Here is a 26,028-nt window from a genome sequence, read left to right on the forward strand (position 1 = left end):
TTGAATACTATTAATAAAACTATAAAATCAAAGGTCTGCTTAACTTAAAAGTAACTTAAAAGTTTCTGAAGAGTACAGCCTCAAAAATTACCTCTTCAAAGTAAGCTTTCATTTATAACATTATTTTTGCTATTATTTTAAAATTCTATACCATATTTGTGCCTCATTTCCCACATACACATTTCCATTTCTCAAGGCAAACCCTAAATCAATCACACATTACATATATAAATAGAATTAAAATTCTTATCAGAACGGTAGAAGCTTCACAGGGATTTAATATTGCTTTAAAATTATTTATGCAAATGTGAAGTGCATAAATAACACCGCTACAAAAAAGCATGTCATACAAGGAACGTAAATAGCTTTTACATTTCTTATTTATAATGCAAAAAATCAGAAAATACCTTCTGTGTTTTTTAAGCCATAATTTTTCCATGTAGGATAGACTGTCTTCTTTAAATTCAATCGTAAGTGGTTCTGTCCAAATTCTCAGATTAGTTTGTACTTCACATTCTTCCAATGAGTCTATAAAAATAAACATAATATGCATAATTAAGGTAACCTAGTCTACAAATTACCACATCTTGTCTCAAGATATAGAATTCACCATTTTTGAGGCAAGTATGCTTTGATATTTGTCTGTATAATCAATAGTTCTAGGCTTAAATGATGCAAAAGTGTTAAATATTGGTGATTTATTCTATTACTGTATAGACAGTTTTCTTCAATAATTTCTTGAAATGAAAAAAATCTTATGATTCACAAGGTTTTTTAAAGCAACTAATTATTTTACACGATAAAGATAAATACAAATAGATTCATTATATATTCTATAAACGCACACACACATAAAGGTATGTGTTAGAGCCACTGACAATAATATTTATACATTATGGGAAACAGAAAATAAATAACTCAAAATGGCACCTGGAGGAGAGTGGCATTTTGGTACTCTCTGTCTTCATGGAACCAACTGTCCTCATGAATTTATATCTACATGGCAACTTACTTCCAGATGCTTAAGATGTTTCTGAAGTACTACTAAATTAAAACCACCATTCAAAGATATTTAAAACTGATGGAGATTTCTGGGAAAGAAAGCAGCATAAATACAGGGTTACTAGTCTCTCCACCCTCCTAGATATTAGCCCTCTCTCCATAATGACCACAATGGGAGGAAAAATGTGGGAGGACATAGAGAAGTAGTAAAGAGGGAAACAATTATTTTTTTATAGACTGAAACTAGAGAATAATCCCAAGCTCATACTGCAGCCTTTAATAAATAGCTTTTAGAAACAGCCAAATGCCAGCAATAGAAATAAACCAAAAGAATGTAAGTCATCCACTCGTATTCTTCCCAAAGTGTAGAGCAGTGTTGAAGAAAGCAACTGGAGGATGTTCTGAGAACCACCATCAGAACGCATGAACTGAAAGAGTAGGAGTCAAGGACAAGAGCAAGTCATAGAAAAAAGGAGAGGCCTCCACTGTGAGTCCTCCTTTTCATAAGGAAACAAAATATTTCCCGGCAAGGAAGCTGAAAGAGAAAAAAAATGAGGACTCACTTTTCTTTCTGTCCAGGTCATGGAGAAAAGCCACTTGTGGCTTGAGAGATAACCCCCAAGTCTAGAAGGGTGATGAGGAGGAAGGAGATGAAGCAGCTGACTTGTGACTCACTCTTCTCCCATCACCAGTGGCACATTCCCAGGAAATAAAGATGGCAGGTGGCCTGGGTTAACTTGCTTGTGAATATGCTAATAACTAGACTTTCTGGCAAACAAATGAATGATATTTTCTAGAGAGAGAGTCTTTAGCTATGTAATGCATTCAGCAGGATAAGCTTTGTTTCAAATTGCTTACAGAAAACAAATCTAGAACGCATGGATTCATGAGTCACGTCTCCCTGAACAATGCCACACAAGCTATGGAACTGAGGTTTTGGTTTGCTCCCTTGTTTAATGGTTCCCTAGCTACCTTTTGTGTGAAGTTGTGTAAGACATCCCATTGTTCATATTGAAGGGACGATGCGTATTTTCCTTAATAGACAATGCTTTTAAAAGTCTTAAGGTAAATTTGCCCAAGGTGTTTAAGGAACAGCCAGGAGGCCAGTGTGGCTGAAACAGAACAAGCCAGGGAGAGAGTAACAGGAAGTGAGATCACAGAGATAGGGACTTCAGATTACATTGAACCTTCTAGGCCATTGTAAGTATTTGCCTTTCACACTGAAGGAAATGAAATTTTACAGTTCACTAAAACGTAATCAAGTTAGAAATCAATAACAGAAATGACTAGAACACTTGAAAATTCAAAGCTAATGGCCAAGAAACACAGGAAAACATACTCAGTGTCATTTGTAATGAGGTACACAAATGAAATATACAATTTCATGTCTATCAGACAAGAAAAAATTTTTAAAAACTGACAGTTAAAGTGTTGGTGATAATGGGAAGCAGCCAAACCATTTATATACTGCAGAGAGGAATATAAACTAACACAAATACTTTGGTAAAAAAATTCAGGTTTACCTAGTATAGTTAAAGACACAGACACCCTATGACCCAGCTATTCTGCTCTCAGGAATAGACACCTAGAAATGTGTACACATGTGTACTAGGAGACTTATGCAAGAATATTCAAAACAGCAGTGTTTGCTGGGTAGGGCTAAGGGAATAAGTGATGTTGAAGCACTCAGCAACTAAAAATAATGGAAAGCCGTTACCAACCCTAGGCTTGAGAGGACAAAGTTGGAGAAGTTTGTAAGAAGTCATTGAAAGCAAGGGCTGTGGACAAAAGGTCATCTAAGTGCTGCTCTGTAACACAAGTAGAGAATGCAGTCACTGCAAAATCTCAGCACATCAAGGAGAGGAAAAGTAAGTACCTCTACCTCTTTCTACCCCAAATGGGAATCAACCTAAACAAACATCAACATTTCAACAGGTAAACAGTGGTGTAATCATATAAAGAAGACTTTTAAGCAGAAGACTCTTAAGCAGGGAAAATGAATGAAATACAACTATGCACATCTTTATGGGTAAATCTCAGTAAATTATGTTGAATAAGTTAAACAAGTTGGAAAAGAGTACATATACTAGTTTTCCATTTACACAATGTTTAAATACATGCAAATTTAACAATATATTGTTTAGAGATACACACATGCAGTAAACTGCAAGGAAATCAAGGGAATGAAAAAACACAAATCCAGGCTAGTGATAATCACTTAGAGGGGAGGGAAGAGGAAGAGAACAGGTTCTTATTGTTTTGTTTTTCTCCATAAGGTATATAAATTTTATAAATGTTCTTTTTATCTACTTAATATCTTAGGGAAAGGAAAATGTTTGCACGCACATACATATAATATACACGCACATAAACAATCACATTTATAATACTCTGAGGCAAAATAAAATCACATATTATATCAACAGAAGTCCTCATCTTAATGATTTCTCCATGGCAACCACACTGTTGACCTCATTTCTTTACTTAAAAACACAGTCCTCCATGGGTTTTTATGATAATACACTTTACCAACTTTCCTCCTATATCTATGCCACTCTTTGTCTTGTTTGTAGCCTTGTCTTTCCAAGCCACTAAATGTAATTCCTCTCTAGCTTGTTGTGCTACAACCTTGCTCTCTGAGGTCCAGCCGTGCACATCTACCTTCAGTTCCATTAACACAATATGCTCTCTTCATCATGGAGCCTCTGTACATTCTAATTTGTCTCCACTCTCCAACTCATTTTCTAGACTTCAACTTGAACCTTGGCTTCTTAGAAATCCCTTTTTAATTATCTGTATCAGCCAGGGTCCTGACAGGAAAGAAAAAACTCAAAGGGGTAATTTGAAGAAGATCAAATGAAGGGACTAATTTATAATCATGGTAAGGTTAAGGGAACAAGTGATGTTGAAGCACTCAGAGACTAAAAATAGTGGAGAGCTGTTACCAACCCTAGGCTTGAGAGGACAAAGTAAGGCAAGTGCTGTAAGTAGTCATGGAAAGCAATGGCTGTGGATGAAAGCTCATCTGAGTGGAGCTAATGATATATGCAGACAAAGCAGTAACTGCAAAATCTCAGCACATAAAGGAGAGGGAGAGTGAATACCTCTACCTCTTTCTTCTCACCCTTCAATGTTCTGCTAGTGTCTCCAACTGGTCAAACCCAACCAGAAGCCAGAGAACAAGGGAGTTCACGTGATGCAGCCTCTAAAGATCAACCTCTAGGGGCACAGAGTAGGGCAGAAATGGGAAAGAACGGATCTGGAGAGACAGAGTCTACTTAGTTTGCATCTAAGCATCCATTTGTCTGTCTGTCTCTTCCTCTGAAAACAAAACAAAACAAAACTAACTCATGTCTGAAGCACAGGGGACACAAAGTTCTAGAGCCACTATGTATCACAGGGAGATTTCAATTTAGTGATACTCCCAACTAAATTTAAATGTTAGATACCAGTAGTACGTGTCATATTAGGTATCAGGAAAAAGAGAGGAGAAAAAAAAAACAATTACTCAATATAAAACACAGCTGCCATGGTTCTTCATTTTGTAGCTGGTTTTGAAGCCTACCTTGATTTGTTTACCATAGCTTCCTTCTCTCATCACCCATTCTGTTTACCTTACTGTCTGCCAACCCCTTTTACCTGGTAGAGGACTAAAATCTTTCTCAAAAGATTCAAGACCATAGAAGCCCTCTTTTCATTGGGTTGCCACATTTTTCCAATGAACATTATTACTGGACACAGAAAAATTAAGTATGCCACTGAATGGTTTGCAGATGAAGTCTATCTTTTCTTTATTGTATGATAACAATCTAATTGTTCCTTCATACTTGTGCTCAAACAACATGGTCGGTACAGTGACCCTTCCTGACTATTAACTCAGTGCTGATGAGCCCCAAATGGCAGTGGGTAGTCTCAGCTTCCTGTTTAATGGAAGTTTTGCCGGAGTTTCATGTAATATAGAGCCCCTTGTAGGAAAAGCACCCCAAACTCACAAGATGTTGTTTCTCAGCTGGAACCCATACTGAACCTTCAGCAGGCCATTCCACAAAACTATCAAGCTAGCTGGATAGTGCTGCACATGGTAAGATGAGTGAATTCCATGAGTATGAGCCTATTCCTATACCTTTTTCATAATAAAATGAGTGTATTGATCTAAGACACTCATTGTGTAAGATACCACAGTGACAAATAAAGCTTCTGCTGGCAGTTATACTACAGGAAGAGAAGGCAAATCCTTTTCTGAAATATGTAGCTTTTCCCATGAAGACAAATTACTACCCTACCCATGATGGAAAGGGTCCAATATAATCATTCTGTAACTGATACTCCCTGTTCACAAAATCCACTTAGCATCATGCCATCAATCTAATGGGCAAGCATTATCTTCTGTGCAATAGCAAGACAATCAAGGTTCTTTGGGACTATATAATGCTAGAAAGCTGGAGAGTTAATATAGGTATGAAGCAAGACTGTGAAGGTATACTGTAACCTCTGCCTTATGTTATCAAACTATCTCTGGTTATATTTATTAATAGAAATAGAAAAGAATACATTTGATATGTCAAGGAACAGTAAACTATAGCCCTTGGGCCAAATCTGGCCCACTGCTTTTGTATGGCTTTCAAGCTAAGAATGGTTTCCACATATTTTAATGGCTGAAAAAAATCAAAAGAAGGATAATATATTGTGACATGTGAAAATGATGTAAAATTCAAACTTGTATCCATAAACAAGGTTTTATTAGAAAATAGTCACACTCGTTTGTTTATATATTGTCTTTCATGATACAGTGGCAGAGTTGTATGGCCCTTCTGAATGGCCCTCAAAGCTTAAAATATTTACTATCTGTCACTTTACAGAAAAATCAACCCCTAGGCTAGGTCAATAGCTGTCTGCCTCCTCCAACCATGGAGAATGTGTTGGTTTTCTCCAGCAAAGACACTACATCTAGAAAAGCAACTGTGACCTGTATCATCATCATCGGATCAAGTTTAATCTGTAGTCATTTTCCAAGATCATTGGCTTTTGTACCAAATAAGTTAAATGGAAATATAATAAAAAGCAGTATTCCTGCATCTTTCAGGTCTTTGATGTTGGCATTAATCTTTGCAATCCCCAGGTATTGCTTCTGGCATGGTATTTTATTAGCATGGACATTGGCAAGGAAGGGAGACAGTTCTAGGGTCTTCTACTTACGTACTACCACAACAACCTTCATGCCACAGGTCAGACCATCAATATAGGCATTATTCTTGTTACTGAGTATATGTGTTCCCAAGAGTCAAGACTGGGAAAATAACCACATAATGGTCCCACAGTCCCAATGCACTATGAGACAGAATAAAGACAAGAGTCTATCTATCATTCCACTTCCACAAATCTCTAAGACTGACTGGTGGATTACGGTGGTACTTAGGGTCTCCAGGGTCTCTAACTGTCAGTTCAGACCCAGAATCTAATAACCCCTCTGAAGGTCTGGGCATTGCCTTTCCTCAGTGCATGTTTATCCTGGTAAATAGCCATAAGTTCTGTAGTGAAAGCTTAGAGGAAGATTCATAGTGTACCCTGTGACCACACTACAAAATGCTGCAAAAGGACCCAGCCTCTACCTCAAGGGGCTTCAGATTTGTGGTCTGGCTTAGGGCTGAGAACTTTATAATAAACTCTGAACCCCCAATATGGTAGCTCAAGTTGGGTCTCTGTGCATCAGGATGGAAATTTTCTACTTGGATAGGAAAAACAGGAGTCTATACAAACTTGTTCAGTCTTATGTACTCCAATTAGTACCACAGATCTCTGTGAATTGAAACAATCTAATTACTAGTCTTCCTTGCCCCTTATTTTGGTAATTTTTCCACTATAACTTTGATAATTATATGCCAACATCTGGCCTCTACCACTCCAGGTTTCCATGATTCCTTTGAAATCAGGCAGTTCAATTCCATTTAAGCATCTTTATCCACAATCTTCAGCCTATAGAGGAAAGCTACAACACATCAGTTCTTCTATTATTTTTAAATACTATGTCTTCAAAGTGGACAATCAAAAAGGTATTTCTATAGAACACTTAATCCCTTTCAGAGTAAAAAAGTAAAAAATACATCAAAATGTGAAAGCACAAATAAAAGAGCACATAAAATAACATAGTCAATGAGAGTTATATTGATGTACATACTAAAACAGGGTATACAAATAAAGTCTTGGAAGTATTAACAAAATTGACGTATCATGAACAAATGTAGGAAAAATATTTGAAAGAGAGAACATTATTTAGTAAAAAATCAGATTTTAATTGGGAATACGGTGTGTGATATCTTGACATTAGGAATTACACTATGTTACAAAAGAGGACTAATCAGGAGGGTTCCTTCACTGGAAAAAAAATGAAATAAAAATCATAAAATTGAATGCTGTCAACTAAGTTACATGATTTAAGTTTATTATCTAATATTTTATTTTTAATGAAAAGCAATTGGAAGCCTCAACAAGATTCTGAGTAATAAAATTAATAAATTGAATACTTCTAAAGGTGTGATTTCCCTCAAAAGGTACTGGGAAACAAAGAAAAGACACTGTACACTTCGGTCATCCAGATCTTCAATGTCTAGAATATGGGTGTGAAAATTACCAAGGAAAAATAAAAACAAATATTTCTTCAAAAAGAAAGAAAAACAAAAGACAAATTAATTATACCCCTGAACTTCACAGCAGTCCTTGAAATATATTTCTCAAGACACATATAAGAAAATTCTCTACTCCTCTCATCTCATAGATCCTCCTGTTTTATATATTGTAATTACAGTTCAATAAAAGAATAGTTGTTCTGACAAAACTTTCTGCTGGAAGAGGAGCTGAGAGAATCTAATTCTCTATTCATTTGACAGCCTGAATTTACGTAAGAAACAAAGGCAAATATATCCCCAATGCCCAATTCAGGGGTCTATAAATATTAAACCACTAAACCAATGGTCATAGAGTGACTACTCCCTTGAAGAGTTGTATCAAACTACTATCCCAATGTTTCAGTGTTTCTGAACACTGCATTTATATTCACAGAGAATGGAGATAAAATAAATTCAGCTTTATTTTAAAGCATTCATTTTATTTTTAAAAAAAAAGCGGTACCTGGTTTTGCTGCATGTAACTTCTGTTTCTCATTGTCATCATGATGTCCAGTTCTCCATTGATTTAGAACTTCTTGAAAGGATTGGGCAGAAGCTTCTTCAACAAATGGCCCTTCACACAAGAGCCTATCTCTTGGATTTGCACATTCTTCTTTTTTTGTTGTTGAAAGTTCTACCTAAAACAATTAACAGTATATCTAAGTGTGCTTTACCAAATGTTCTGTATCTTACAATACAGGTAGCATTAATTACTGAGCATTGTGAATCACACATTATTTTAAAACTTAGAATAGAATGTTTTTAAGTTGTACTTATTTATGTGCTTTACTGATTTCTTTAAAACTATAGACAGTTTTAAATGGTCTCTTCAGAAAGTACTAAAACTAGAGCCTACAGGACTGAGGGTTTATCATTATGTTATCCACCAGTGTTTTCCCTGGAAAGCAGTGGTAGCCTTGTATCTAATCCTACTTCTCCAGTCTCCTGCTCCCTGCAACCTCCCCACAGCAGAAAGAACAGTTTCTTAACATGTAAATCTGATATCACTTCTCTGCTCCAAACCCTCCAATGACTCTCTGTGAAACCCTCAGTTCCTACTAGGACTTACAAGGTTGTACACAACCTTGTACCCCCCTGCCTTTCACTTCATTTCCTTTAATTCTCCCCTTCATTCACCCTGCTCCAGCTAAACTTATCTTCTTTCAGTTCTAGGAACCCATCAAGCATAGTCCACTGGAGGGCCTTGCGCTAGCTATATCCAATGCCTGGAATGGTCCCTCTTCATATCTTCACACAGCCATTCCACTCATTTAATTCAGTCTTGGCTCAAATGTCACCTACTCAGAGAATAGGTGATGACACTACTGATGACCCTAAAAACAAAGCCCCTTTCTTCCCCACTTTCCAATCTCTTATCTGCTTTATTTTTCTCTCAATAACTGATCTCCATGTGAATTTACTCTACATGTTTGTTTATTGCTGGTCTCTCCCCATTAGAATGTAATGGGATCAGGAATGTTGTCTGTTTCCTCAGTGCCAAGAGTAGTGCCTGGCACAAAGTAGGTGCTCATTAAAAGTTACCTGAATGAATGGACAAATTAATGAATGCATATGAAAAACTGCCTGCTTCTCAATGTAATGATGGGGGGAAAGGATGAATTCCGTACAAAATATAGATCCACTGTGAACACACAGAAGAAAATAAAGGTAGGATTTGGCAGTTATCCAGTGAATCAGAGAAAACAGCCAAATTAGGAATCTAAAGCAAAATAAGTTCCGCACCAATGCTGAATTATCAAATGTGGATTACCTACACTGATGAAATTGCTAAATCTCCATTGTGTATCTTCTAGATACAACAGTAGAATCCTCTATGTTCAGCCCTTAATTGCAAAAAGACCAGGCAGATTGTCAGAGGACAACTGAGTGAAAATCGTTAAATATGTGCATATATAAAATTCAGTATAAACAAAAAGCATCTGGAACCTACAGACACTATGCTAGTGGTTGACACAGAAACACAGAAATAGAAATAGGAGCAAAGAGCAGGAATTTAACTCAGATAAACAAGAATCCTACAGACAAAAAGTGGCAGGGGCAGTATTCCGGAGTGAGAGAATGGTATATATGTTAAGGCATGGAGTTAAAGAACACAGTGGCATGGAACTGTATGCAGTTGTGTTGCTATAGCAAAAAGTGGGATATGAGAAAATATAAAGGGTGGAAAGACAAGTAGGGGCAGATTGTAAAGGATCCTGCCTGCCATCCAGAGAAAATTACACTTAAACATCTTGGAAATGCAAACCTACTGAAGAGTCCCACCCAGTAGCTACTGAAGAGTCCCACACAGTAGTGTGGGAGAGAAAGAAATTGGAGAACAGTGAGTTTGGATGCAAGGAAACCAATTAAAATTTACATCTATTTCTCAATATCTATCAACATTACAAATGCATAACCCTCTTCACCTAAGAATTTTATCATATGGATATACTCATATATATACAAAACAATATTTTTCAAAATTATTTTTTATACTATAGTTTATACTGGCAAAAGATTAAAACAGTATAAATGTTGATCAGAGAAAACATAGTTTAAAAGTTGTTTTATAGCCAATAAATGGAATATTTTACAACCACTATATAGAATGAGAAGGCTGTGGAATACACTTATATGGATAACAAAACTACTGTTAAGTGTAAAAAGCATGTTTGCAGAGCAGTATGCAACACACTAATATTTGTGTTAAGAAATACCTACATACAAAAGTAGAATAATTATTAACTTCTAGAAGGGGAGAGAAGAAAATGCACTTTTCACTTTATAGACCTTTTGCACTTAAAGCAAAAGCTAATTTCAGTATTTGGAATAGCAATAAGAATAGAAGTGACCAAATATTCAAGAGTTTTCAGACGGTTTTAAGATGAGATGTGGTAACTGATTGGATATGCAAAGGAGAAAGAGAAATGACTATAGAAAATAAATGTTCCTGCTGGCTTGGAAAGCTAGAAGAGAGGCTGCCACCAACAGTAACATCCATAGGTTTTGGAGAAGACATGATGAATTTCGTTTGGAAATACTGAGTCTTAGAAGTATGTGGGAAGGTATTTACAGGTATTCAGTAAGCAATATGTGAATGCGTGTGTATATGTATGCTGCACTCATGAAGATGCACTGAAAACTCAGTGCTTAATACAAAAGGAGTTAAGTATTCTGGTGATTCTAGCAGCTTTCCAGGGCAGCTCCTTTCCAGGCAATGAATCAGAGACATAAGACATTCACATTTTACAGCTATGCCTATGGAATACTTGGCTTCCACGCAGCGGTGACAGGATAGGAAAAAGCCAGAGGATAGTACATTGGCTCTTAAATGTTTCAGCTCAGAACTGTCATATGTCACTTCCACTCAGAGCCCATCAGGATGCTGCCCAATTCTACAGGGGCTAGGAAATTTCAAGAAGCACATGGAATCCAATGCTGTGCATCAATTACCCCTCTAGGCTACATGATACCCCACAAAATATGTTTTAATATCCCCACTTTCCAGAAAAGGAAACAGAGGATCAAAAGGCTAAAGTAAACTACCCGATGTTACAAAGCTAGAAAACCAGAGTCAGGATTTCAAACCCAGGTTTCAGTCTCTAAAATGAAAGTTCTTTCATGAACTGCACCCATTTCCAAGGATATCCACTGGCTTGAATCCATAAGAAAAGTCCTAAGACAGATTATCAGGCCTTAGCACCATTTTGACTCTTCCAGGCATTCAAATTGCTTGGTAAGCCAATTAAAAATCAGATTCCTGGGCCCAACTTAGATGTAAAAAAAAATCGAAGTTTGAGTGGCAGGCCAGGAATGCACATTTTTTACAAACTTACCCAGTGATTCTGATGCTTATTGCAGCTGGAGAACCTCTGCTCCTCAGCACAGAGTAGTACGAAGCATATGAGGGGGGTACTTCTTTAGTGTGTGCACTGTGTACAGGTGCACACCTGAGGGTCGACAGCAGGCATGCCCAACCAGGACTACTCACCAGAATGACTGAGCAGGTGTTAAAACCACACGTCTGGACCCACCCAGAGAGATGCTAAACTCAGTCATGTGTGTTTCTCTAATGTTTCTCCAGTTGATTCTAATGTGCATTCCTGGATGAAACCACTGAATTAATGGCTTTACGTTAAGACCAGAGGTGGAGGGTCTATACAGCATACACAGTTACCGATGGGAACAAGAGGCAGTATTTATTTTAGGGATTAAAAGAGTAGGCAAAAGAGTAGCTCCATAGCTTTCTAGTAGAGCTAGTTACTTAAATCCTCTCTGGCTTTCTCATCTGTTAAGTGAGATAATGATAATGTAAAACTTATATGGTTATTGTGATTATTGGATAAGATAAAGCAATTAAAGGATTAAGCCTAGCATACAGTGTTTAATAAATGTTAGCTGTTGATTTATCACTATTTTTATTGGTAGGATAAATTAGATAAAATGGCAGGCATGAAGGAGAAACCTTTAAAACCACAGCCTCTGGGTAATGGTTAAAAGCAGGTAATTTGGGGTCATAAGGCCTGGGTTCAAATTGAAGTTCCACTATCAATGATATCTTGGGCAATTAAAAAAAACTACTTTGCCACTATTTTCTCATCTGAAAAAAAAGAAAAAAATTTAAAAGGGTAAAAAGATAATACACGTAAAATATGTAGGATGGTGTCTGGCACATAGTTGGTCCTCAGTACATTATTATTCTAATAAGACTGTAACTCATTCAGTGATTATTCACAAGCACCCTTGGCAGGTCTATTAGTGAAATTCATGCCAAACTGCTAACCTTCCTGGACAATTCAAGTATAGTTTCTCTGCTGTAAAGAGGTCCTACTACCGTAGAGCATGTTTTCTTTCATGTTCTCTGAGCAAGGGTTAGGAACTCACGGGACTGAAGTTCAAGCCTGATTCTGTCACAAAGTAACAAGCTGTGTGACTCTGGCCAAGTTGCTATTTCTGAACTACAGTGAAAAGGCGAGTGGCATCTAAAAGAATGAGGATTATTAATTACAAGGATCAAAATTTGAGGAAGTTTCTTTCTTGCTAAAGAATCAATACAACAAGTCTATTATTAAAACACAAACATGAGCTGATGAAAGCTTATCTAGTACATCATAGGATCAGTAATCAATCTGAATGACCACACAATTTGGTATAAATCTGATTTTAAATAACTGTGAAATTGCCTGTCACCTAAAACACTTGGCAAGGTTTTGTATTTCTAGCCTCTCTGAGATCCTGATTAATATAAAATTGTTATATTGCATTGTGGTTTTTTTTTATATTTCTCCCAAATATTCATTTCCTGATGTGGTGAAAATGCCTGGAAAGCAATATGATCAAAGGATCATTCATCAAAAAACTAGTAGCCAGAGAAATCAAAGCAATCTCTTTAAAAGGATTTTTACAGTGAAAGTGTTACTGATTAATAAAAAAACAAATTCATATTAACCAACAGTGTGATCAAATAATCTCCAAAACTCTACAGCTCTAGTTGAGTATATGAATGACAGTTTCCATGATCATGTATGACAGAAAATGTCTACTATATTTTCCTCAGCTTACCTCAGAGCTGCTCCCCTGAAGAAGAAGAGATTTGGTTTTATGCTGACTTTTACTAATCCCTTTTGTAGAACAATTCTCCCCTTTGGGTTCATCCGGATTAACTTTCTTTATAAACTGATGGGCAACATCCAATACATTGGATAATATTTGAGATTTTGCCTATAAATAAACAAAATAGGAATAAAAAGCCTAATGTGTCAGCCTAAGTAATTTAGATATATTAAATCATGTTTTCATTATTCTATGACTAATAAACTTCAATGCATTTTATTTAATATTTAAAAATACAAATTGCCATTTACATCAACCATATAATAGTGACAGCTGCCATCTACTGAAGGGCTAGTTTGAGCTCATACTATCCTAAGTATCTTTAAAACATGTTATTTAGTCCTCAACTCTAAAGCATAACTATTTTTTATCATTGCTTTAGGGATAAAGAAAGGAAAGTTTTGAGGGTTTAAATAACTTGCCCTTGGTCACATGGTGAGTGGGTGGCAGAGCTGGGAAGTGACCCCAGGTGTGTATAATTCTAATGACCCCTAGCCTTTCCACTATATCGACCCTAAATAGGTAGGTGTGCTATTTTGCGCACATAATGGCTAAAGAACTAAATATAATCTAGAGGGAGCCTGAATAAGCAGTAATGAGTATTTTGTTGGTGATAAAACATCTTTAGAAAGTATTAACTACTCAAACGTGCACATCCAGAAGTGCCCTAGCAAACTCCCAGTTGTTCTCTTCGCCATGCCTTTGCTCATGAGTTTCACTTACCAGGAAGGCCCTCCCTCCTCTATTATCTTCCTTGTCGGGCACACTCCTACCTCTCCTTCTAGATTCACCCCAAGTTACTCCCATGGGTCCAGGCACCTCTCCCTGCCTCCCTCCCACAGATGCATGAGGCACCCATTCTCTGCACCCTCTTCCTACCCTGAGGAGATCCCTACCAGCCCACACAGTATTGATTTGATATCATCTTTTGATGTCTGTCTACACCATAAAAGTTCACAGAAGAAAAACATCATGTCTTCTTCAATCTTTGTGTGGCTACCACAGTGCCTGGCAAATAGCACATGGCAAAATAACATAAAAATAAGGTGTTGGGGATGGGAGAGGGAGAATCACAGAATTAAAATAAATAACTGGGAAACAAGAATTCAAAAAGCCTTTTCAAGTGCCTTCAGAGTGGCCAGAAAAGAACAGGCAAATCTCAGGAAGGCCCTATTTTCTAAAGGACTTCCTATCGGCAATAAGCCTGGTTTGCCCAAGGAGACCCTGCAGGATTCTGGATCCCATCTGAGCTTGAACCAAACAAACTCCAGAGGGAAGATGCAGGCACTTCAGAGACTCTCTGAAAACCTGACATTAGGAACAAAAGTAATAGGTCTTACTTCTTAGCAAATGTTCTCAAGATAGAGGAAAACTTCAGCAGGGATCAGAAATGATCCCTGAAATTTTTAAAATTTTAAAATTTTAAATTTTAAAATTTTATATTTTTTAAAATTTTCATCTAGCTACCTATTTAAATAGCTAAGACTACTTTCCAGTTATGATCTTTAGTAAATCTATTAAGATTCACTGCAATCTGATTCTGGAATAAATCAGTGAACATCAAATTAACTAGTGTTACTTCACACTGAATTAATAAATTTATCTATGAAAAATGACTAAAATGACCTATGCACACATATTGCTGTCCATATACAAACCTATGGCATCTGCTCCAAATTTTCCCAAAGATCATCAAAAAGCCTCTACAGACCTAAGCAGTCCTTATTTTTAAAAGAAATTCATATTTATAATACAAAATTGTTGTCTATATTCATTATACTGTGCATTAGATCTCCATGGCTTATTTACTACTTGTTGTAAGTGTGTACCCTTAAACAACATCAGTCTTATCCCCTTCATGGCCCCATCCCCTGTAAACACCATTTTGCTGTTTTTTATGAGTTTGACTTTTTGGATTCCACATATAAGGGATATCATACAGTATTTGTCTTTCTCTGTCTGACATATCTCACTTAGCATAATGTGTTCAAGGTCGATCCATGGTGTCACAAATGGCAAAAGGATATCCTCCTTTCTCATGGCTGAATGATATTTCATTGTGCATATATACCACATCTTTTTTATCCATTCATCCATTGACAGGCATTTAGGTTGTTTCCATATCTTAGATATTGTGAATGATGCTATATAGGAGTGTATCTATCTCTTCAAAATCCTGTTTTAATTTCCTTTGGCTATATATCCAGAACTGGAACTGCTGAATCATATGGTAGATCTATTTTTAATTTCTTGAGGAAACTCCATATTATTTTCCATAGTGGCTGCACCAATTTACATCCCCACCAACAGTGTACGAGGGTTCGCTTTCCACCATGTCCTTGCCAGCACCTGTTGTCTTCTTGAGGACATTACTTGGTTTGGGGTTAGTGGAGATTATAAAGAGGCACAAAGGAACATTTGGGGAGTGACAGAAATACTGCGTATTTATTTATACTGAAGGTACACAAGTATATTGAAATGTATTTTCAGAACTAATCAAGCTGCACACTTCAAAGGAGTGTATTTTACAAAACAAGGTGAACATACTTATCATTGCTGAACTTAAAAATGGTTAAGATGGTAATGTTTACAATTTTTGTATTTTACCACAATTTTTAAACAATGTGGACACAGAAATAATGTGTGATTTTATTGTTCATAAATTAAACCTGAATAAACTTGATTTATCAAGAAAAAAAAGGAAATTAAGCCAAAGGTAATGTTTCATTTTTCCAGAAACATCTGCATTTTAACAAATATTTTTTTAAGCTAAGTAATCTAATTTAACCTGATTTTAAATTCCCTAGAATAAAGTACTATTGACTTCAAAGGTGGTTAAAATTTCTAGTTTATATTTTATATTTTAAAAAATATCAAAAAACAATAGTATTCTATATAAAATTATCAAGATAGAATTATCATTCAAATATATATATATACATATTTAGATAGCACAGAACAAAGATTATTTCTGTCCTAAAATGAATCTTGCTATCAATGATTCAGTAATTTTTATAACAGTTTTAGGTAGCATATTAAGAGACCCTTAAATGGCCAAAAAAATGATTTTATTCTTAAGTTAAATTTAGTGGGCTTCCCTGGTGGCACGGTGGTTAAGAATCTGCCTGCCAATGCAAGGGACACGGGTTCGAGCCCTGGCCCGGGAAGATCCCACATGTCGCAGAGCAACTAAGCCCGTGCGCCACAACTACTGTGCCTGCGCTCAAGAGCCTGCAAGCCACAACTACTGAGCCCATGTGCCACAACTACTGAAGCCTGAGTGCCTAGAGCCCGTGCTCTGCAACAAGAGAAGCCATGACAATGAGAAGCCCGCACACCGCAAGGAAGAGTAGCCCCCGCTCACCACAACTAGAGAAAGCCCGCGCTCAGCAACAAGGACCCAACACAGCCAAAAATAAAAACAAACAAATAAATAAATTTAGTGCTAAAAAATAAGATAAATATCATGAATAACTGATAAATTGGAATGCTATCTAAATGTCTTAAGATTCCATTAATTCAATATAAATAAAATGCCAATAAATGTGAATTTTTTTTTCCCACGACACCTTACATTTAAATATTACTCTTCTTCGTTGTTAGAGTGTATAAGTATACTCTATTTTTCTCATTCTTAAAAGAATTTTACAAGGAAAGTGAACAGAATTGTGATCCCCATTACTTAGACAAGAAAACCCAAGCTCATAAAGCTTAGGTCAAAGCCAAGTGGATACAAAACGCTGCGGCCTGAGTTAGAATCAAGGTCTTCCTTCTTCCAGCCTAATCCCTTTTCCCTACCGAATTATGTTAACACAGAAAATGTGTTTTACTTTTGACTTTCTGAAACTTAAAATTATTAAATTGTATCTCTAATAATGGATATGAACATTGTTCCTTCCATTTAACAAAACAAAACTACATACATCGTGAAATGTTTACCACAATAAGTTTAGTGAACATCCATTATCTCATATAGATACAAAATTAAAGAAATAGGAAAAAAATTTTCCTTATGATAAGAACTCTTAGGATTTACTCTCTTAACAACTTTCATATATAACATTAATATATACAACTTCTTGTGCAGAGATTAGATTGTTGAGTTCTTGTTTTTAATTACATTTATTGTGCTTATTTATTTTCATGTTTGACCAAGCACTAGCACATTGAAGGGAGAAATAGAGATACTCCTTTCACTCATCTCACCTACATATTGCAGGAGAGAGGGGAATTGGAGGGCTACATGAACTTTGAAAAAACAAAACTTTTGAGCAACAAAGTTAAAAGTATTCTATAAGAGTAGAATTATACAACAAACTTAAGCCATCTATCCCCTAACTAACAGGTGTAAAATTTAACAGAATCATTAAGATTAGAAATTCACCACAATACTATAACATGCTATTTTATAATACTTAAAAGTTCCTACGTATGTGAAAAATATATCACCCATATGTTATTTTTAACAATGTTAATTCTTCCAATGATCGCAGAATATCTTTCCATTTGTTTGTGTCTTCTTCAATTTCTTTCAGCAATATTGTTAATAGTTTTCATGCACAGGTCTTTCATCTCCTTGGTTAAATTTATTCCTAGATATTTTATTTTTTTACTGCAATGGTAAATGAATTGTTTCCTTAATATCTCTCTCTTCTAATTTGTTGCTAGTATATAGAAACACAACCTTTTTTATATTGATTGCAAATTTATGGTTTTTGTTTATTATTCTAATAGCTTTTCAGTGAAGTCTTTATGGTTTTCTGTAAATAAAATCATGTCATCCACAAATAGTGACAGTTTAACTTCTTCCTTTCCAATTTAGATGCTTTTTATTTCTTTTTCTTACCTAATTGCTCTGGCTAGGACTTCCAATACTATATTAAATAAGAGTAGTAAGAGTGGGCATCCTTGTCTTGTTCCTGATCTTAGAGGGATAGCTTTCAGGTTTTCATCATTGAGTATGATGTTAGCTGTCAATCTGTCATATATGGCCTTTATTACTTTGAAGTGTATTACCTGTATACACATTCTATTGAGAGTTTTTATCATAAATGGGTGTTGAATATTGTCAAGTCCTTTTTCTGCATCTTTTGAGATGATTATTTGATTTTCTCTTTCATTTTGTTAATGTGGTATATCATGTTGATTGATTTGTGACTGTTGAATCATTTTTGCATCCCTGGAATAAATTCCACCTGATCATTGTGCATGATCCTTTAAATGTATTATATCTGGTTTGCTAATATTTTGTTGTGAATTTTTGCATCTATGTTCATCAGAGATATTGGCCTGTAATTTTATTTTTTTGTGCTGTCCTTGTTTGGTTTTTGGTAACAAGGTAATGGTCTTGTAAAATAAACATTCCCATCTCTTCAAATTTTTGGAAGAGTTTGAGAAGGATAGGTATTAAACCTTCTTTGAATGTTTGGTAGAATTCACTCATGAAGCTGTCTATCCCTGGACTTTTGCTTTTTGGAGGGTTTGTGATTACTGTTACAATCTCCTTACTAGTGATTGGTCTATTCAGATTTTCTATTTTTTCATGATTCAGTCTTGGAAGATTGTTTGATTCTAAGAATTTGTCCATTTCTGCTAGGTTGTCGTATTGTTGGTGTATATCTATTTGTAACATTCTCTTACGATCCTTTGTATTTCTGTAGTATCCATTGTAATTTTTAGTCTTTTGTTTCTAATTTTATTTATCTGAACCTCCTCTCTTTCGTAGTGAATCTAGCTAAAAGTGTGTCAACTGTATCTTTTCAAAGAATGAGCTCTGTTTAATTGATCTTTTCTATTGCCTAAAGTCTGTATTTCATTTCCACTCTGATTTTTATTATTTCCTTTCTTCTACTGACTTTGGGCTTCATTTGTTCTTCTTTTTCTAGTTCCTTTAGGTGTAAGGTTAGAATGTTTGAGAGGTTTTTTGTTTCTCGAGTTAGGCCTGTAATGCTACAAACTTCTCTCATAGTACCACTTTTGCTGCATCCCATAGATTTTGGTAGGTTGTATTTTCATTTTTATTTGTCTTCAGGTATTTTTTTATTTCTCCTTTGACTTCTTCATTGACCCAACAGTTGTTCATTGGCAAGCTGTTTAGTCTTCATACATTTGTGACTTTTCCAGCTTTCTTCTTATAATTAATTTCTATTGTCATACCACTGTCATCAGAAAAGGTGCTTGATATGATTTCAATCATCTTAAATTTATTGATATTTGTTTTGTGCCGAAAGATATGGTCTATTCTTGAGAAAGTTCCATGTGCATTTGAGAAGAATGTGTACTCTGCTGAATTTGGATGGAATGTTCTGTACAAATTTATCAAATTTGTCTGGTCTAATGTTTCATTTAAGGTTGCTGTTTCCTTGTTGACTTTCTGACTGGGATGATCTATTCACTGATGTAAGCAAGGTGTTAAAGTTCCCTACTATTAACTATTTTTGTGTTGCTGTCAATTCCTCCCTTTAGGTCTGTTAATAATTGCTTTATATATTTTGGTGCTCCTATGTTACATGCAAATATATTAACAAATGTTATATATTCTTGATAAATTGTTCCCTTTATCATTATATAATGTCCATATTTGTCTCTTGTTACTTTAGCTTGAGGTTTATTTTAACTGATATGAGCATGTTTACAATCACTTTCCTGTGGCTACCATTTTCTTAGACTATCATCTCCCATCCCTTTACGTTAAGCTTATGTCTGCTTTTAGAGCTGAGATGAGTCTCCTGAGGCAACATGGAGTTGGTTCTTGTTTTTTAATCCATCCAGCCACTCTGTGTCTTTTGACTGGTGAGTTCAATCTATTCACATTTAGGATGATTATTGACAGAATAGGACTTAGTACTGCCATTTTATCTTGTTTTCTGGTTGCTCTCTATATCTCCATTGTTTCTTTTTCCTTGTGTTTCTGTCTGCCACTTTACTTTGGTAGTTTTCTACAATGTTTTTCACAGTTTCCTCTTGTTTTATATTTTATGCCTATGCTCTAGATTTATGTTTTGTGGTTACCATGAGGTTTATATAAAAGTGTCATAGATAAAATAGTCCTTTTTCTGCTGATAGCATTATCTTCATTTGCCTATTCAAGTTCCATTCTTGTCCTCTTCCCCTTTATATGTTTTTGTTGTCTCAAATTATCCATTTTTATGTTGTGAGTTTGTAACCAAATTGAAGTGTCTATACTTATTTTTACTGCTTTTTCCCCTTTAACCTCTATGCTATAATTGTTTAACAACCTAATCTGAAACAGAGTTGCAATTTTCTGATTCTATTTATCATTTTACACAAAGTTTTGTGTACTTTTGCCTTCTGATTTTAGGTAGAAGAGCCTTCTTCAACATTTTTGGTAAGGCAGGTCTAATGGTGATGAACTTCCTCAGCTTTTGTTTGTCTGGTAAATGCTTTATTTCTCCTTCATATCTGAAAAATAACTTTGCTGGGCAGAGTATTCTTGCCTGACAGTTTTTATCTTTCAATATTTTGAGAATATCATTCCACTCTCTTCTGGCATGTAGAGTTTCTGCTGATAGCCTGATGGGGGTTCCTTTGTAAGTTACTATCTTTTTTCTCCTGGTTGCCTTAAAAATTCTTTATCATTGCCTTTTGACAGTTCTAATATAATGTGTCTTAGAGAAGGTCTTTTTGCACTGAGATAATAATGTGTTCTCTTAATTTCCTGGACTGGTATCTCCAGATCCTTCAGATTTGGGAAGTTCTCAGCTAATATTTCTTTAAATAAACTCTCTGCTCCCTTCTCCCTCTCTTCTCCTTCTAGGATAGCCATTATCCTTATGCAGCCTTTCCTAATGGAGTTGGATAGTTCTCATAGAATTTCTTCATTTTTAAAAGGTCTTAGTTCTCTCTCCTCTTCTACCTGAATCACTTCTATATTTATATCTTTGAGTTCACTAATTCTTTTTTCCATATGGTCTCTATTTCCAGTGCTTTCTAATGCCTTCTTCAACTCATTTATTGAGTTCTTCAGCTCTAGATTTTCTGTTTGTTCTGTTTTTCAGAGTTTCAGTTTTGCTGAAGTATTCCCTCTGTTCATTAATTTTATTCCTGAGCTCATTTGAACGGTCTGAGTTTTCTTGTAACTCACTGAGTTTCCTCATGACAGCTATTTTGAATTCTCTATCAATTAGATTGCATTATCCTATGACTTTAAGTTCTATTTCTAGAGAATTGTCATTTTCTTTTTGTGATACTGTGTTATCGTGGTTTTTCATGGTGCTTGAGGAGTTGTTCCTCCACCAGCGCATTTGAAGTAGCAAACACCTGTCTTATTTAGATAAAGCTTTTTAGCTTTGATTCTAACAGTTAAACAAATTGGTATATATTAGAAGCCTTTCTTTTGTTTTTCAGTAGGTGGCACTACAGCACAAGTTTTTGGTTTCTCTTACCTGAGCTGCCTCTGGCTGTTTGAGAATGGGCACTTTCCACCCTCCACTGCCTCTGTCAGAGGTGTCCTCAGTATCCAAGTTGTCACTGCTTGGGTTTCCGGGGTTGCTGGTGCCTTGTTGTGCCAGTGTCACTGCTGCTGCTAGCACTGCCACTGGGGGCACCAAGGTAATGGGCACCCCACCACATCCAAGGTCACCCGGAGTAGCATGGGTCATAAGCACCCCTGCTGCATCTGGGGTTGTCAGGTTCAAGGATGCCACTGCCACAGGTAGGGGGAGGCCAGAATCACAGGCACCCACCATGGATGGAGGGACCATGGTTGTGGGCCCTTGCCGCCAGCACTGCTGCCTGGTCCCCTGTGGCCATGGGTGCCACTGCAGTTGGGATTCTGGAGTTATGTGCTCTGCTACTGGGTTCTCTGGGGCTGTGGGATCACCTGCCATGGCCAGCAGGCTGGGATCATGGGTACCACCTCCGCTGTTCCAACAGTTCTGCCTCTTCTTTGTGTTCCAGTCCACTCACCTCCAGATGTACAGATGTGTGGAACTCTCTGGCATCCTAGTGTGTTGGACAGAGGAAGTTTGCTGAGTTATGGATGTTTTACTAGTTGTGGACTGAAGGAGAGAGACAAACAGAGCATCTCATGCTACCATGATGTTGACATCACTCCAAGAGCAAATTGTTTATCCTTTTGAGATGATGTTTTCTTCCTTAACTAACCACAGCAAAAAAAACTCACGTCTTCTGGGTGCTCTTATAACTCCCAGCTTACATCTATGCTGGAGCTTTGCTTTTCAGTGTGATCCATATATCAGCAGTATCACCATCACCTGAAAACCTGCTAAAAATATGAAATCTATGTCCCACTCAGACTCACTGAATCAGAATCTGCAGTTTAATATGTAATTTAACATACATTAAGGTTTGAGAATCACTATGTCAGAACACTTAGTCAACTGCGTTACAGTTGTTTGAAAATATCTATCTTCTCTTTTGTGATGATGAATTCCTTGATTCCTTGAGAGAGGGGATCATGTCATATATATAAATGTGTACACACACATATATATATAAAATTCTCCTCCCTGCAGCCCTGTCCTTCATGCTTTGCAACTAGAACATTGTTTGATGCTGGTAAGTACTTGAGAAATATTGGTTGAATCTAATTTAACTGACTTACTGAGATAAAAATGACTAAAAATTCCATTTGAATATTCATTCCTTATACCCAAGCTATCTGAGTCAATGTCAACACAGGCAAAATAAATGGCACTATTAATAACAGCACAAAAGGGCAAATCATTTACCTCTCTAAGCCTAAATGTTTACACCTGTAAAATGAAGACAATCTCTACCTTGCAGGGCTGTTGTGAATACATATCTTTTATGAAAAACACCTAGCAGAGTGATGACATAAAGAAGTGCATTCAAATGACTGCTATCATTTTATCTAGATCAACATAGCATACTATTTCTCTGTAAATAAGATAAATAGTTTAAATATCCAGAAAATAGAATTCCTGCCAAATTCAATAGACCTCTGACTACGGTATAATGAAGAGGTCAGTAAATAATTCTATCACCATAAAACAAATGCTAAACTGGATAAATTTGTTAAAAACCATTTCAGAACTCTGGAAACCAACCAAAAGCAAACAAATTAAGAAATATTTATTCAAGAAAAACTATGCTGAAATTAATGAAGAACAGTAAAAGTGTAAGGCTTCCCTGCATGGGTCTACTCCTATATTAAATGTCCCTTCCCAAGTCTGTCAATTACTAAGGCAAGACTGGCCTTGCTGAACATGGAGTGTGCCTGATTCCCAGGGGAGGACAGAGTCTTGAAGTTACATTGGCATTATCAGTGAACTAGAAAATTTGGTTATAAATGAATGGGGAAAACCTTCGGTTCTGACAGCCTGAGGTTTTGGTCCCAGTTGGGAAGAGCTGTGGACCAGACAAACACTTAATGGAATGATCCTGAAAATGAGATCTATATAAGCGCTTTTTAAAAAATGGAAATCACAAAAAAACCCCAAGTGAAAATTCTTGAGTACGACTTATATAAACTAACAATAGATTTGAAATGAAAGGAAGAAGAGTCAATCAACTTGAAGACAGACCAAGATAAATCATCTAAATTGAAAAGAAAAATGTAAAAGATTAAAGAAAATGAACACAGCTTTAAAGACTTATGGGACAGCATCAAGCATCCAACATACATTTAGTGGGAATATCAGAGGGAAAGAAATGAGCATAAAAAATATGAAGAAATGAGGGCCCCAAATATTCATATTTGATGAAAAATTATCACTTCAAAAATCCACAAAGCTCAACAGCTCCCAAGAAAGATAAACATAGAGAGATCCACACCAAGACATATCATAATCAAATTACTGAAAGCCAAAGACAAATAGAAAAATTTGAAAGGAAAAAGGGAAAAATGACTCACTACATATAAGGCTACAGCAGTATGAATAACAAGCTGATCTCACATCTGAAAAAATGGAGACCCAGAAGGTAGTGGAATGACACAAAGTGCTGAAAGGAAAAACTGCCAAAGATAATTTTATATTCAGAAAGAGGATCATTCATTTCTAGCATATCAGCCTTACAAGAAATACTAAAGAAAGGTTTTAAGGCTGAAAGGTATTAAATCTACCAGAAGAAAGACAGAGGCCTGGAAGCATAAATATATGAGTAAATAGAAAAGATGCTTAAGTATTTATTTTCTCTTTTATTTTCTTAATTTCTTTTAAAAGCATAAAATCATATATAACAACATCATTAGCACTATCATTAACATTATGGCCTTACTGATTTTCTGCCTAGCTGTTCCATTAGAAATTTCAATACCTCCTTCTCAGAAATTAATGAAACAGCTAGGCAGAAAATCAGTAAGGACATGGAAAACTTTAACGACATCAAGTAACTTGACCTAAATAACATTTAAAGAACCCTCAATCTCACAACATCAGATTATGAATTCTTTTCAAGATCACATGGAACATTCTCCAAGACAGACATATGCTCCACATAAAATAAGTATTAATAAATTCATAAGAATTGAAATCATAGAAAGTATGTTCTCTGACCTCAACAAAAATATATAAATCAGGAACAAATAGTTTTGGGAAATAATAAAATATTTAGAAGTTGAACAACCCATTTCTAAATCACTTTTGGATGAAAAATAAGTCACAAGGAAAATTAGAAAATTGACTGGAAGTAAAAACACAACATATCGAAACGTATGGTATGCAGTAAAAGCAGTGGTTAGAGTGACAGTTATAGCTTTCAGTGCTATTTTGGAAAGGAAGAAAAATCTAAAATCATAATCTAAGCTTCACTTCAAGAAGGTAGAAAAAGAAAAGAAAAAAGTCCAAAAGGAGGTAGAATTCACAAAATAAGGATCAGAGTAGAATCAATGAAATAAAAACAACTGCAAAGAAATCAAGGCAACTAAAATTGGAAAGACTTACAAATTCATAAACTTTTAGCTAAACTGACCAAGAAAAAAAACAGAGTAAAATACAAATTAACAAAATCAATAATGACATAAGAAACATCGCTATAGACCTACAGTAATTTCTGGATTATAGTGGAATTTGAAACATTTATGCCAACAAATGGACAACTTAGATTGAATGGACAAATTCAATGAAAGACATAAATTACCAAAATTGACTCAAGAAAAAGAAGAAAAGTAGAATAATAAGGTAAAGAAATTGAATTAGTAATTGAACATTTTCCCATGAAAAAAATCCCAGACTCAGATTGCTTCACTGGCAAATTCTATCCAACATTTAAGGAAGAAATTAAACCAATCCAATACAAACACTTACAGAAAATAGAGAAGGAAATACCTCTAAATGAATTTTATGAGGCCAATACAACCCTGATACCAAAGTAGATAACCACATTTCAGGAAAACAAATCTACAGCTTAATATTCCACATGAATGTAGATACAAAGTTCCTTCCCAAAATATTAACAAATTCAATCCACCAACATGTAAATTATGCATTATGACCAAGTGAAATTATACCCCAGTAATACAATCATAACATCTGAAAATCAAGTACTGTAATAAGCCATATTAATAAAGGACAAACAGCATGATTATTTCAGTAAGAGCAGGAAACACACACACACAACAAACAGGGAATACAAAGGAACTTCCTCAAACTGATAAGAGCATCTACAATAAAACCTATAACTAACATCAGAATTAATGGTGAAAGACTATATGCTTTGCCCTTAATCAGAAACAAAGCCAGGAAGTAAACTTACTACTTCTTTTTAACATTTACTGGCAGCTCTAGCTAACACATTAAGACAAGAA

At 35.7% G+C, this 26,028-nt stretch overlaps 1 protein-coding gene across 1 annotated transcript in view; it reads right to left on the reverse strand.

Annotated features, from left to right (window-relative positions):
- Positions 1 to 26,028, reverse strand: part of ZBBX (zinc finger B-box domain containing) — a 110,905-nt gene that overhangs the window by 38,077 nt on the left and 46,800 nt on the right. Inside the window, exons 9-11 of the mRNA XM_057545624.1 lie at positions 13,227 to 13,385; positions 8,128 to 8,302; positions 408 to 528 (exon numbers count right to left, since the gene is read on the reverse strand). Of these exons, the coding sequence (XP_057401607.1) occupies positions 408 to 528; positions 8,128 to 8,302; positions 13,227 to 13,385 (455 nt within the window). The remainder of the gene's footprint in view (positions 1 to 407; positions 529 to 8,127; positions 8,303 to 13,226; positions 13,386 to 26,028) is intronic.

Source organism: Balaenoptera acutorostrata, chromosome 4 (assembly GCF_949987535.1).
Source record: "Balaenoptera acutorostrata chromosome 4, mBalAcu1.1, whole genome shotgun sequence".
Taxonomy (NCBI): domain Eukaryota; kingdom Metazoa; phylum Chordata; class Mammalia; order Artiodactyla; family Balaenopteridae; genus Balaenoptera; species Balaenoptera acutorostrata.